The 13,488-nt window shown below is 48.1% G+C and overlaps 1 protein-coding gene across 1 annotated transcript in view; it reads right to left on the bottom strand.

The window, feature by feature from the left end:
* The window catches only part of TCN2 (transcobalamin 2), a 43,858-nt gene that overhangs the window by 22,334 nt on the left and 8,036 nt on the right, over nt 1-13,488 (bottom strand). Inside the window, exons 4-6 of the mRNA XM_030217680.1 lie at nt 9,740-9,894; nt 9,331-9,486; nt 5,472-5,653 (exon numbers count right to left, since the gene is read on the bottom strand). Coding sequence (XP_030073540.1) covers nt 5,472-5,653; nt 9,331-9,486; nt 9,740-9,894 — 493 coding nt within the window. The remainder of the gene's footprint in view (nt 1-5,471; nt 5,654-9,330; nt 9,487-9,739; nt 9,895-13,488) is intronic.

The raw sequence follows: 13,488 nt of genomic DNA, 5'->3' as shown, positions 1-13,488 counted from the left end.
GGTTTTCCTTCTTCGAGGCCGGCGTTTGCTTCCGTGGATCGCCGGCCTCGGGGCAGCCGGCGGCAGTGCCCAATCCCCTAGGCAAACTATCCCCGCCCTCCCGGGTCCCACGGGCGCCCCGGCTCCCGCTCCTGTCCGCGGACCGCCAGATAAGGGCCCGGAACGGGACAGCCCTCCTCTTCCAGACCTCGCTTCCGTGAAGCTCACAGGTATCACCCGGGGCGCTCTGCTGGGTTTTCTCAATGTGCCCGTTTTCAGCAGAGGAACTCCTTTCGCTCAGACAAGTGTTCCGCAGTGGCCAGTTCTAGGCCTGGAGTTCAGGGGCGGCCCCCTCAATGACGGGGCGCCGGTCCATTCCTCAATTCCTACAGTAGGAGGACGTCTTTCCCTCTTTCTCGAGGAATGGACCAAGATTACCTCCGATCAGTGGGTCCTGGACCTGATCAGAGAAGGCTACCGATTGGAATTCAGCGCCCTGGTGAGAGACGTGTTTGTGGAGTCCCGATGCGGTACTGCCGTCAAACGGGCGGCGGTAGAGGAGACCTTACAAGTTTTGTTGCACCTTGAAGCGGTGATCCCTGTGCCTCCCGCCGAACGCAGCTGCGGTCGCTACTCCATTTACTTTGTGGTGCATCGAAAAGGCGGGTCTTTCCGACCGATCCTCGACTTAAGGTCAGTCAGTGAGGCTCTAAGAGTGCGATATTTTCGCATGGAAACCCTGTTCTCCATCATTGCGGCGGTACAGCCAGGAGAGTTTCTCACGTCTCTGGACCTAAAAGAAGCTTACTTGCACATTCCTATTTGGCCCCCGCATCAACGGTTTCTCCGGTTTGCGGTGTTGGGAAAACATTTCCAGTTTCGGGCCTTGCCTTTTTGCCTCGCCACAGCTCCCCGAACCTTTTCTAAGGTTATGGTGGTAGTAGCTGCTTTTCTTAGGCGACAGGGTATCCGGGTTCACCCGTACCTCGACAACTGGCTCATCAGAGCGGATTCGGCAGACGAAAGTCGTCTGGTTACAGCCAGAGTGGTCTTGGTACTGCAATCTCTGGGCTGGGTCGTCAATATACCCAAAAGTCACCTGACCCCCTCTCAATTTCTCGAATATTTGGGGGTCCGGTTCGACACAGCCTTGGGGTTTGTCTTTCTACCCGACCAAAGGCGGTGCAAGCTTCAGAATCAGGTCCGTCTGCTTCTGTGGATGCCTCGCCCGCAAGCTTGGGACTTTGTCCAGCTGCTGGGGTCGATGACGGCCACTGTGGAGGTAGTGCCATGGGCGAGAGCGCACTTGAGACCTCTGCAGATTGCCCTGCTTCAACGATGGTCTCCAATGTCCCAGGATTATCAACGCAGACTCACATGGCTACCTGCGGCTCGGCTCAGTATGGAGTGGTGGCTCTCCGACAGCATGCTGCAGCGAGGAATGCCACTGGCGCTTCCCTCTTGGTGCCTGGTGATAACTGATGCCAGCCTGGTCGGCTGGGGAGCACATTGCAAGGGAAGCTATGCCCAGGGCCTGTAGACACCCGCGGAGTTGGGGTGGTCCATCAATCGCTTGGAACTGAGAGCGATATTTCAGGCTCTTCTGGCCTTTCACAAGTCTCTGGAGGGGCTGGCTGCTAGAGTTCTGTCGGACAACACGACAGCTGTGGCCTACATAAATCGACAGGGCGGCACTCAGTGCAGAGCACTGGCCGCGGAGGCTGCTCAGATTTGCCACTGGGCCGAGCTACATCTGCAGCTCCTGTCAGCAGCTCACATAGCAAGTCAGAGCAACATGCAAGCCGATTTTCTAAGCAGGCATCAAATCGACCCAGCGGTGGGAACTGGCAGATGAAGTATTTCTTCAGATCTGTACCAAATGGGGAATGCCCGTAGCGGATCTAATGGCGTCAAGCGCAAATGCCAAAGTCCCGTGCTTTTTCAGCATATGGCGAGATCCTCGCTTGGCGGGGTTGGATGCCTTGGCTCAACCCTGGCCTCCGGGCCTCCTGTATGTGTTCCCTCCTTGGCCCTTGATAGGGTGAGTTCTCCTGCGAATTCGGCTACTTCAAGGAGTGGTGATCCTCACTGCCCCAGGCGGTCGTGGTGCGCGGACCTCCGGCGGATGCTGGTGGAGGCCCTCTTCCTTTACCTCTGGTACCGAACCTGTTGATGCAGGGCCCGGTGACCATGGAGGATCCCTGCTGCTTTGGTCTTAACGGCATGGCTCTTGAGGGCGCAATTGAGGGACAAAGGATATTCTAACAAAGTCATCTCCACTCTCTTGCAGGCCCGCAAGCGGTCCACTTCCGTTGCTTATGTTCGGATCTGGCGCCAGTTTGAGGTGTGGTGTGTTTCAAAGGCGATCTCACCCACAAGGGCTACAGTCTCGCCGATACTGGAGTTTTTGCAGGATGGTTTACAAAAAGGCTTGGCCTACATTCTCTGCGAGTGCAAGTGGCAGCATTGGCATGCTTTTGAGGGAAGGTCTCTGGCCTTTCCCTGGCCGTTTATCCGGACGTTGCCCGATTTCTAAGAGGGGTGCTCCGGCTTCGCCCGCCAGTGCGACTGCTGTGTTTGGCTTGGAACCTGGGGCTGGTGTTGAAGGCACTCCAGTGTTCACCCTTCGAGCCACTGAGGTGAGCTTCAGAGAAGGACGTGACTCTAAAGACAGTCTTTTTGGTGGCCATAACCTTGGCGAGACGTGTGACTGAGCTCTAGGCTCTGTCCTGTCGAGACCCTTTACTGCAATTCTCAGAGTCCGGAGTTACGGTGCGTACTGTGCCTTCCTTCCTGCCTAAGGTGGTTTCAGCATTTCACCAAAACCAGCCCATTTATCTGCCCTCCTTTACTAGGGAGGAGTTTCCGGAAGCTTTTGGGCAGTTGCATCTTCTGGATGTTCGCAGGGCTCTATTGCAGTATCTACAAATCTCTAATGACTTCAGGACCTCTGATCACCTTTTTGTCTTGTTGTCAGGTCCTCAAAGAGGGTCTCCGGCATCTAAGGCCACTATAGCCCATTGGCTCAAGGAAGTCATTTTTTCTGCGTATCTGCTGTCAGGGCGGTCTCCACCTGACGCATTTAAAGCGCATTCCACGAGAATGATTTCCTCTTCATGGGCCGAAACAGGAGCACTCTCTCTTCAGGAGATCTGTAGTGCAGCTACTTAGGCTTCTAAGCTCTCCTTCGTCCGGCATTACAGGCTGGATGTTGCAGCGAAGCGGGACGTGCAGTTTGGAGTGCAAGTACTTGCTCGGGGAGTGACAGATTCCCGCCGTAACTAGGGAGTGCTTTTGTACATCCCATCAGTTAATGGATTCATCTGCTGCTGATGACAAGGAAGGGAAAATTAGGTTCTTACCTTGGTAATTTTCTTTCCTTTAGTCACAGCAGATATTGAATCCATGATCCCTCCCTGTCTATTTATTTGTTCAGTTGTTTCCTCCAGACATGTTCCCTCATTGGGAGAAGTTGGAAAAGAGTCTTCAGGATTTCTGTTCTGTTACAGGAGGTTGAGATCGTCCCTCCTTTGTGTGATTATTGCTCCTGTTCTGGGGCATTCGTTCGCTGTGAGGAAAGTTCATGTTATTCTACTTTGAGGATACACTCTGCTTTGGAAGTTTCGAATACTGAAGGCAGATGGAGCTAGCCGTCCATAGAGCACTATGGTTTTTCAGTGTTCTCTATCTCCACCTGCTGGTAGGCGGACATAACCCATCAGTTAATGGATTCATCTGCTGTGACTAAAGGAAAGAAAATTACCAAGGTAAGAATCTAATTTTCCCTTTAATTTCCTTTTGAAAAATGAAGTAATTCAATAAAACACGAATCTGTGTTGGTAACGAGTTCCACACCGACACTATCTGATAATGTTTCGAAGAGTCAAACACTCACTGTTGTTTAATTAACCCTTTAGTGTCCAATGTTCCCATCAATCTGTTCCCATATGGCTTATTACGGGAACATTGGACACTAAAGGGTTTTAACTTGCTTCACTGAAGGAAAACTGAGTAGCATTTGATTGCGGGGCATTTCTGTACATGATTTTATAGGCTAGAGTACAAGGCTTGAACCGTACTCTAACCTGTGTAGGCAACCGATGACATTTTTTCAACAACAGAAGCTTGTAGAATGAAGATACACGAGAGCCGTTCTGCAAGCAATGTACCCGACAGCTGTGATTTTAATAAAAAGCTTGTTTTGCTTCTCTGCTGAAAAGGAAACATAAAGGAAACAAGGTCACCCTATCATCGTTCACTTTCAATGTCCTACACGCCCAAGCAGCCTTTGGCTTTATTGATGGCAAAAGCTAGAAGGATGCTTGGGTGCATAGGGAGAGAAATGACCACTAGGAAAAAGAAGGTGATGATGCCCCTGTAGAAGACTCTGCTGAGACCTCATTTAGAATATTGTCTACAATTCTGGAGACACACCTTCAAAAAGATATAAACAGGAAGGAGTCGGTCAAGAGGGTGGCTACTAAAATGGTCAATGCCGTCGTCATAAAGCGTATGGGGACAGGGTTAAAGATCTCAATATGTATACTTTGGAAGAGGAGAGATATGATAGAGACATTTAAATACCTACATGGCATAAATGTACAGGAGGCAAGTGTCTTTCAATTGAAAGGAAGCTCTGAAACGAGGTGAAAGAAGGTAGATTTAATCTATAGGTGCAGTTTGGGGAGCACATGAGGCAGAAGCATGCAACAAATTTTACAAGCACTAACACTGAATTGGTTCCCCTCTCTCCACTGCCATTATGACTTCCTTACTCTTTGTCCTAAGGTAAGAAGGGCAAACTACACTGACTTAATCTAAGGAAATATTTCTTCAAAGAGCAGTTGAAGCATGGATCAGAAACGGCCTCTCAGTAGAGGTGCTGAAGATGAGGACTGAATGCAAGAAAGCATGGGACAAGCACGGAGCATCTCTGAGGGAGAAAAGGGGTTGCTCAGGATGGGCAGATTGCATAAGCCATCTGGTCTTTAGCTGCTGTCATTTTCTATGTTTTTGTGAGAGTAGAGGCAGAGAAACTGTAGTAGATCAGGGAGCGTCAACGCAGGAAGGTCTGCCCCACCCGCAGGGGGACCGCCATCAAATTGGATGGTGAATGTTGCTGCAGTCTTTGTACTCCCTCCTGCTGGAATTGATATGAGGGGAAACATAGTTTATAAATGAAAAGGAGATTTTTGAGCCACCTTTTTCTTTGCTTGGATGGGAAAATCAGGGCCCAATTTCACAGCGTCTCTCCTACATAGCAACATAGTAAATATCAGCAGATAAAGACCCGCACGGTCCATCAAGGAGGCCAGAATTGTAGCTGCATAGGCTCCACTTCTTCATGAATAAACACTGGTATCCTTGAGCTCTTTTTGGGGCACAGTCCGTAGAAGTGTGCCCGGCACCAGCCCCACTCCCCAGCTACTGGAGCTGCCGTCAAAGCCCTCTCCAGCCTCGATCCGGATCAGTTTTTGCTGTCTCCTGCTTACCTGCAGTGCCAGGGACGTGCTGTAAATATTCCCCAGGATGTCTGGCTCCCCAGGCGTTTGGTTCTGCACAAGCTTCTCTTTCACAGCGATGGTGGCATTGCGGAGCTTTTCCATCAGAAAAGCGGGGTACAGGTTGGAGTGTTGCAAACAAAGGAAGGCCAAACCAGCAACAGCTTCTGTGTCTGTGTTAAAGAGCAGAGAAGGACTAATTTCACTTGAAGCTGACTCTGGAGTGCACTTTTATTTCACACTGGAGAAACAGGGCAAGAGTAAACCAACAACTATAAAAATCTCATATTACAAAGAAGATGAAGGCAATAGCACCACAGGAACATTATCAGGACACAATCCAGGAACATAAGACTTTCAAGTTAAAATGATCCAATGCTTCAGTATAACATAAAGAGGACAATTTTCAAAAGCAGTTTACCTAGGAAATACCGATGTACTCTGCTAAAAGGCCTGTCGGAAAACTGCCCCCTCTCTCCGTCTGGCTAGAGCAGGAAGACTGACTGTCCCACACCCAGTTTCTTTTCAGCTTCAAGAGGCCCAAACGCCCGCAGACTGCACTGTAGTTTATTAGAAGTTGCTATTCCACCTGGGTAAGTTGCAGATCTAAGAAGTTTAGAAGTAGGAAGAGGAAGTACAAGACAGGAAAGATCAACCCACACATCCTAAGAGGCAGCCAAACTTAGAACAGGTAGGGCAGATGGAGAAGAAGTTCCTGCATGAAAAGAAGCTGGAAATATCTCTGGGTACCAGTGGCGTAGCCAGACTTCGACGGTGGGGGGGGGTGGACAAGAGCCCAAAGTGTGTGTGTGGGGGCACATTTTAGCCTGCCCCCCCCAGCTGCTGCCACATCATCATACATTGGTTGGAGGGGGTCTCCAACCCCCGCCAGCTGAAGCGTTTGTCCTGCGCTGGTCTCGCATTGCTCACCTTGCTCTTTTCAGGCATGCCATGCACAATCATTTTAATGAAACAGCATGTGCGAAGTCAGGGCCGGCGGAACGCGGTAAGCTAGGTGTGCATGGCAGGGGGGGGAGGCGGCAGAAACTGCCATGCTTACCCTGCGCTACACTACAGCCCTCCCAAGAAGACCTACCTTGATCCTTGAAGGCTGCCCTGGTGGTTTAGTGGCCTCTGCCGCTCCTCCTTCACTAAAACGAGCGTGCATGCTGTGACTGAGACAAGCAGGGCAGGCAATGCGGCGAGACCAGCTGGTGGAGGTTGGGGACCCCCACCAGCCAGACCAGGGGCCCCAGGCCCGCCCCTGTGGTCCCCCGTAGCTACTCCACTGCTGGGCACTGGTTTACGGGGCAGTTTTACTAAGCTGCATTAGTACATGGGCTTAGCAGATCTTTCCCTTCCGCTAAGTTCATTTCCAGCAGGGCTGTAAAATAGCGTTTTTCCATTTGTTTCATCTCTGGCCATGTGCTAAGGTTACCATGAAAAAATTCACCTTTTTAGCAGGTGATAAAGGCTCCCATGTTAAGTTGGAGTTAACCAGTGATGTTAGTGCAGTAACTGCTTAACACTTCCACACCCACTCTCTGTCCCTGACATTCCCCTCCCCGCAAAATGTAAAAAAAAATAAATACTGCTTAACATGCATAGATGGCAAAAGTAACTTGGGATCCTTCAGCAGGTCCAGTGGTGCGTATGTTTCACACCTGTAGGGGCAGCCTGAGGAAGTGCAGGAAGACGCACAGTAGGAAGAGGGAAGGAACGATCTGATGAAACAGGCTTTTGGTGCCCCACTACTGTAGCTCAGTGGGGTAGCTATGGGGAGCGGAAGGGCAGCGACTGCTCCCCCAAACGGACTTCTGATGGGGACGGTGGTTCGTCACGCCTACACCATCCGGTCTCCCCAACCTCTGAACCTGGCTATGCTTCTGCTGTAGCTTCCCCATAAGCTGGCCCTGTTAATCATAAGAGAAGGCTTTTCCCAGGTGAGCTCTGGTACTGAAGAAGATGCTCAGTCCAGTTAGCAATGTGGTGTCTCAATTTACTCTCTTTTTTTTTGTTTTCTTTATATTTGCATTTTATGCATTCATTGTACCTTCTCATAGTTTTCTTTATTACTTGATCTTAACTTGTTTGTATATTGGTTTCTTACTACAGTAAACTGTTCTGAGCCTTGGGGTGGACACAGTATTTAACATAATATGCTAAGTTATATCATGTGTCATCGATTACGAACACCATCTGAGAAACCAGAAACTCCAAAAAGGAATAGAACACTCCACATAAGTTGCCTGCATTTTGGGGTCATCTCATGCTGGTACTATGACAGAATTAATATGCCTGGGTTAGGCATATATTACACCACAGAGAAGAGATAAGCAAAATAAAATCTGTTTTGCTGTTCTGGGATCTTGCCAGGTATTTGTGACCTGGATTGGCCACTGTTGAAACAGGATACTAGGCTTGATAGACTTTCGCTCTGTCTTAGTAGGGCAATGCTTATGTTCTTATGTAAGAGATCCCCAGTCGGCAGGCCAGTGAAGGGCCAGAGAGAAGAGATCCCCAGTCGGCAGGCCAGTGAAGGGCCAGAAAGAAGAGATCCCCAGTCGGCAGGCCAGTGAAGGGCCAGAAAGAAGAGATCCCCAGTTCTGCAGGCCAGTGAAGGGCTAGAGAGAAGAGATCCCCAGTCGGCAGGCCAGTGAAGGGCCAGAGAGAAGAGATCCCCAGTCGGCAGGCCAGAGAAGGGCCAGAGAGAAGAGATCCCCAGTCGGTAGGACAGTGAAGGGCCAGAGAGAAGAGATCCCCAGTCGGCAGGCCAGAGAAGGGCCAGAGAGAAGAGATCCCCAGTCGGCAGGCCAGTGAAGGGCCAGAGAGAAGAGATCCCCAGTCGGCAGGCCAGTGAAGGGCCAGAGAGAAGAGATCCCCAGTCGGCAGGCCAGAGAAGGGCCAGAGAGAAGAGATCCCCAGTCGGCAGGACAGTGAAGGGCCAGAGAGAAGAGATCCCCAGTCGGCAGGACAGTGAAGGGCCAGAGAGAAGAGATCCCCAGTCGGCAGGACAGAGAAGGGCCATACAGATCCCCGGTCGGCAGGCCAGTGAAGGGCCAGACAAGAGATCCCCAGTCGGCAGGACAGTGATGGGCCAGAGAGAAGAGATCCCCAGTCGGCAGGATAGTGATGGGCCAGAGAGAAGAGATCCCCAGTCGGCAGGCCAGAGAACGGCCAGAGAGAAGAGATCCCCAGTCGACACGTTGTCACAGGGGGACCTAGAATTATGAGCAGGGCCTGAGGAGGAGGCTCAAATCCCAGGTCTACAGTGAAATAGGGGGGGGCCTCAAGAGGATGAACCAGTCTAGGGTTACCAACTGGATCCAGATTCATTTGACAGATTTCATCCAGTCCTTGGTTTACCCCACTGCGAGCAGGAACTTCTGATTTCCATATTGCATCTTCTAAGAAAACCAAGACTACGAGTTCCTGAATGTAATGAGGTAAACCCAGGACGTTATTAATCCTGTCGGGCAAATCTGGATACAGTTGGCAAGCGGCCATTGTACTGCTTGTAAAGCCTGTAACAAGTATGATAGATATTTATTCATATTTATGAGAAATAAAGACTTGTTTTGTTGGGAAATCGGTCTTTTGCTTGTGTAAAAGCCTCACCACAGGTCCAGAAACCTTGACCACATGTTCACATTATCACCTGACCTACTGCATTGTTCGAGGGCTGAGCATTTTTTATGTTCTTGCTATGATAGAAATTTTGGATGCATGCATATAATTTGCTATTTATCAATAAACTCAAATTACTCTGCTGTTCCCGTATTGAGAAGGACACACAGCTTCCTGGTGTTCCATTTTAGTCCCCATCAGTCTGCTTCCGAGAGCCACTTACCGACTGAAGTGTGCTGGTTGTGGCTGAATTTGTCTTCTTCTTGAGCGTGGACCAATTTCTCAATCACATGGTGATCGATCACCTTCTGAGTCAGGCAGAGGCTAAGCACACCCAAACTGTATTGGTAAAAGTTGGAAATGGGGAATCCCTTCAACCCTGAAACCAAGAGAGAACAGCTCCAGTAAGAAACATGCAAAGAAATGACGTTTCCTCTTCCTTGAATACAGAGACAGGGCTGGGAGGATGAAAGGGAGTGAGATCAGCAGGGTAGAAGAGAAGGGTTATGAGAGAGGAATTGGATAGACAGGCTGGCAGACAAAGGAGAAAGTGTCTGCAGCTATTTGGAAATGTGTCCCACCAGAGCTCGCTCTCTTTCTTTCGTCCCTCCCTCCCCCCCTTGCTTTTTTACCAATGTGCTGCTTCTCCTCATGGAGCAGATGCTTTAGTTGAGAGATAAGTCTGCGGTTTGGATGAGTGTTGAAATCCTCACAGGATGCTCTCAGAGCCAGGATGTACAGTGCAAGGAGTCCCGTGCTTGGCTCTTCCTGATCAGAGTGTGTAGAGCTAAAACAAAGAAGGGAAAACACAGCTCAGGCCCAACAGATATGATACAATTATGTTGTCAGTGTTAAGAAAAGGAGAAGGTAGAAATGATGCAAAGTGGTTAGGGTGGTGGACTTTGGTCCTGGGGAACTGAGGAAGTGAGTTCGATTCCCGGCACAGGCAGCTCCTTGTGACTCTGGGCAAGTCACTTAACCCTCCATTGCTCCATGTAAGCCGCATTGAGCCTGCCATGAGTAGGAAAGTGCGGGGTACAAATATAACTAAACTAAACTAAATAAATAAGCCTACATATATATGACACAAACACACAAAGTCAGGGAGTTAGTTGTTCAGCAGACACAGATGCTCTCCTCTACGATCCATTTGCCTGCCAGATGAAAAGCATAATGCTGTCTCTCAGTCATCAGGATGGGTCTTGGGGTATCTTTGGACCCATGTCACCGCACGTACGTGCACTTCCGCGGGTGTGTGTACTCTGTCAGTTGTAGAGCAGGTGCCGGTGCATCTGATGGACTTGCAGAAGGAAGGGTCTGCAGGGGCCGTAACGACTCTGCCTCATAGATGCAAAACTGATTGACGTGATAATGAACCGAGTATTCTTCTACTGCAGGTCCTCTCAGTGACTGGACCTTCATAACAGAATCCTAAATTTCTGTAACATTTGTACAGCAATCTGGAAATAAATATTTAAGCAAGTTTCTGAGGTATATCTTCTGGTATTCATCCAGTCCATGTACATAGTATCAAAGCAACAATAGACTCCGCAGGGCAGACTTTCAGTACAACTTCCAAACCCCCCCCCCCCCCAAAGTCCCTGATGAGATGGGAATTTGGGGCTTCCAGTTGTAATCAAAAATCCCCCAAAACTGCCCTTCCTTGGGCACTCTGACACCATTCAGATGCTGCATTTTCTCTCTCTTCTGGCTGCTGCCGCTGCTTTTGGTAGCTTGAGACGCAATGGTGCAGGAGCTCTGGCTTGTCTGCTCTGACTGTCTCAAGTCCAGCAAGACAGCAGAAGAGCTGGAAACCTTTGGCATTTGCCAATGTCAGTCAACACTTCAAAACTGTCATTTTTCCTACGTGATGTACAGTTAAACAGGAAAATACAAAGTGAACATGAATAACAATAGAAATTCAGCATATTACTGCAACATAATTAATCAAGTTCTCATTCATATAAGTAGGTTTTAAGCTTCTTGTGAAAATTCAGATAGTTCGGCTGAACTCGAATAACCTATGGAAGAGCATTCCATTAAGGAATTGCAATAACAGAAAAAATGGGATTTAATTTTAAATTTTGCGCACACCTTTTTCAGTAGATACATCCAGGTACACTGGGTATTTGTAAGTTGTATGCTCCAGTTTTCTCTGGAGATAATCTTCAAGGTACGGTGCAAAATGATGAGTTCAAGGGCTCTTCAGCTTGCAAAAGAGACGGATGAGGGGAGATATGATTGAGGTCTACAAAATCCTGAGTGGTGTAGAACGAGTAGAAGTGAATCGATTTTTTATACTCATTCTGAAAGTACAAAGACTAGGGGACACTTGAGGAAGTTACATGGAAATACTTTTAATACATATAGGAGGTAACATTTTTTCACTCAACAAATAATTAAGCTCTGGAACTCTTTGCTGGAGGATGTAGTAACAGCAGTTAGTGTATCTGGGATTAAAAAAGGTTTGGACAAGTTCCTGGAGGAAACATCCATAGTCTGTTATTAAGATGGACATGGGGGAAGCCACTGGTTGCCCTGGGATTGGTGGCATGGAATGGTGCTACTATTTGAGATTCTGAATGGAATGTTGCTACTATTTGAGATTCTGAATGGAATGTTGCTCTTTGGGGTTCTCCATGGAATGTTGCTACTAATTGGGTTTCTGCCAGGCACTTTTGACCTGGCTTGGCCACTGTTGGAAACAGGATGCTGGGCTGGATGGACCATTGGTCTGATCTAGTATGGCTATTCTTATGTTCTGTTCCCCAATGCAGATATTCTATATGGTGGAAGCCACTGCTTTCCCTGGGATTTGTAGCATGGAATATTGCTACTGTTTGGGGTTCTACACAGAATGTTGCTACTATTTGAGATTTTGGATGGAATGTTGCCACTCTTTGGGGTTCTACATGGAATGTTGCTGCTATTTGAGATTTTGAATGGAATGTTGCCACTCTTTGGGGTTCTACTCGGAATGTTGCTACTATTTAAGATTCTGAATGGAGTGTTGCCACTTTTTGGGGTTCTACTCGGAATGTTGCTACTATTTGAGATTCTGAATGGAATGTTGCCACTCTTTGGGGTTCTACTCGCAATGTTGCTACTATTTGAGATTCTGAATGGAATGTTGCTACTAACTGGGTTTCTGCCAGGTACTTGTGACCTGGATTGGCCACTGTTGGAAACAGGATACTGGGCTAGATGGACCATTGGTCTGACCCAGTATGGCTACTCTTATGTTCTGCCACCCTGCCCCTTACTCTTCAGAAGGTCTCCAGAAGGTCTCATGTGCATTTTCATGACTGCCACCACCACAGGCACCTAGTCTCTTGTCCCAAATAAGTGGCTTTGAATATTGGACACTGTTTCTTTTGTCCAGGCTTCTGGTCATCTTTGATACCTGCCTCTTAGCCCTGGGGTAAGGGGCAAGGAAAGGGCGGCTGAACTGGGTCTCACTTTCCTTTTTCCTTTTTTTTGATCCGTATTCTCTTTTGTCTTTCTTTATAATGATCATGAGAGCATAATTCTGTTTTAGCTTGAATTTGTGTATTATGATTTTAGCCTGTTCACTACCGTATGTATTAATTAGAAAAGTCAGTTAAGCAAATTCTTTTAATAAATTTTTGCTCTTGCCTGGGACACTTCCACCCCCCTCTTCCCTCCCTCCTCCCATATTAAACACTCTCTTTCTCCCTTCCTGTTACACCAAAGACATTCTCTTTCTCTCCCTTCCCTACCCCCCCAAAAAGCACACACTCTCCCCCTTTTCAATTTCCCTCCTCTTCCAAGGTTCTCTCTCTCTCAGCTTTCCTTTGCTCCATATCATCCCTTCCCCTCTCCTCGTCCCTCCTCTCCACCTGACTCCTATGTGCCACAGCTCTTCCTGCCACCAGCTCAGCTGATATTGGTATTATCCTTCAATATATGAACAGTTTCAGAATATTGAATTTCTCCATTATTAGGAAAACTACCTCGAATACTGTGTGCGATTCTGGTCACCACATCTCCAAAAAGATAGCGGAATTAGAAAAGGTACAGAGAATGGCGGCAAAAATGGTAAAAGCAAAGGGACAACTTCCTTATAAGGAAAGGCTGAAACGGCTAGGGCTCTTCAGCTTGGAGAAAAGACGGCTGAGGGGAGATAATGAGTGAAGTGGAATGGGTAGATGTGAATCTCTTGTTTACTTTTTCCAAAAATACTAGGACTAGGGGGAAGGAAATGAAGCTTCAAAGTAATACATTTAAAACGAATAAGAGAAAATATTTCTTCACTCAACGTGGAATTAAACTGTGGAATTAATTTCCAGAGAATGTAGTAAAAGCAGTTAGCTTAGCAGGGTTTTAAAAGGGTTTGGATAGCTTCCTAAAAGAAAAGTCC

This window comes from Microcaecilia unicolor, chromosome 11, assembly GCF_901765095.1.
Source record: "Microcaecilia unicolor chromosome 11, aMicUni1.1, whole genome shotgun sequence".
NCBI classification, from domain to species: Eukaryota; Metazoa; Chordata; class Amphibia; order Gymnophiona; family Siphonopidae; genus Microcaecilia; species Microcaecilia unicolor.
Note: the sequence above shows the minus strand (reverse complement) of the source record. Positions and strands in the feature narration are given on the sequence as shown.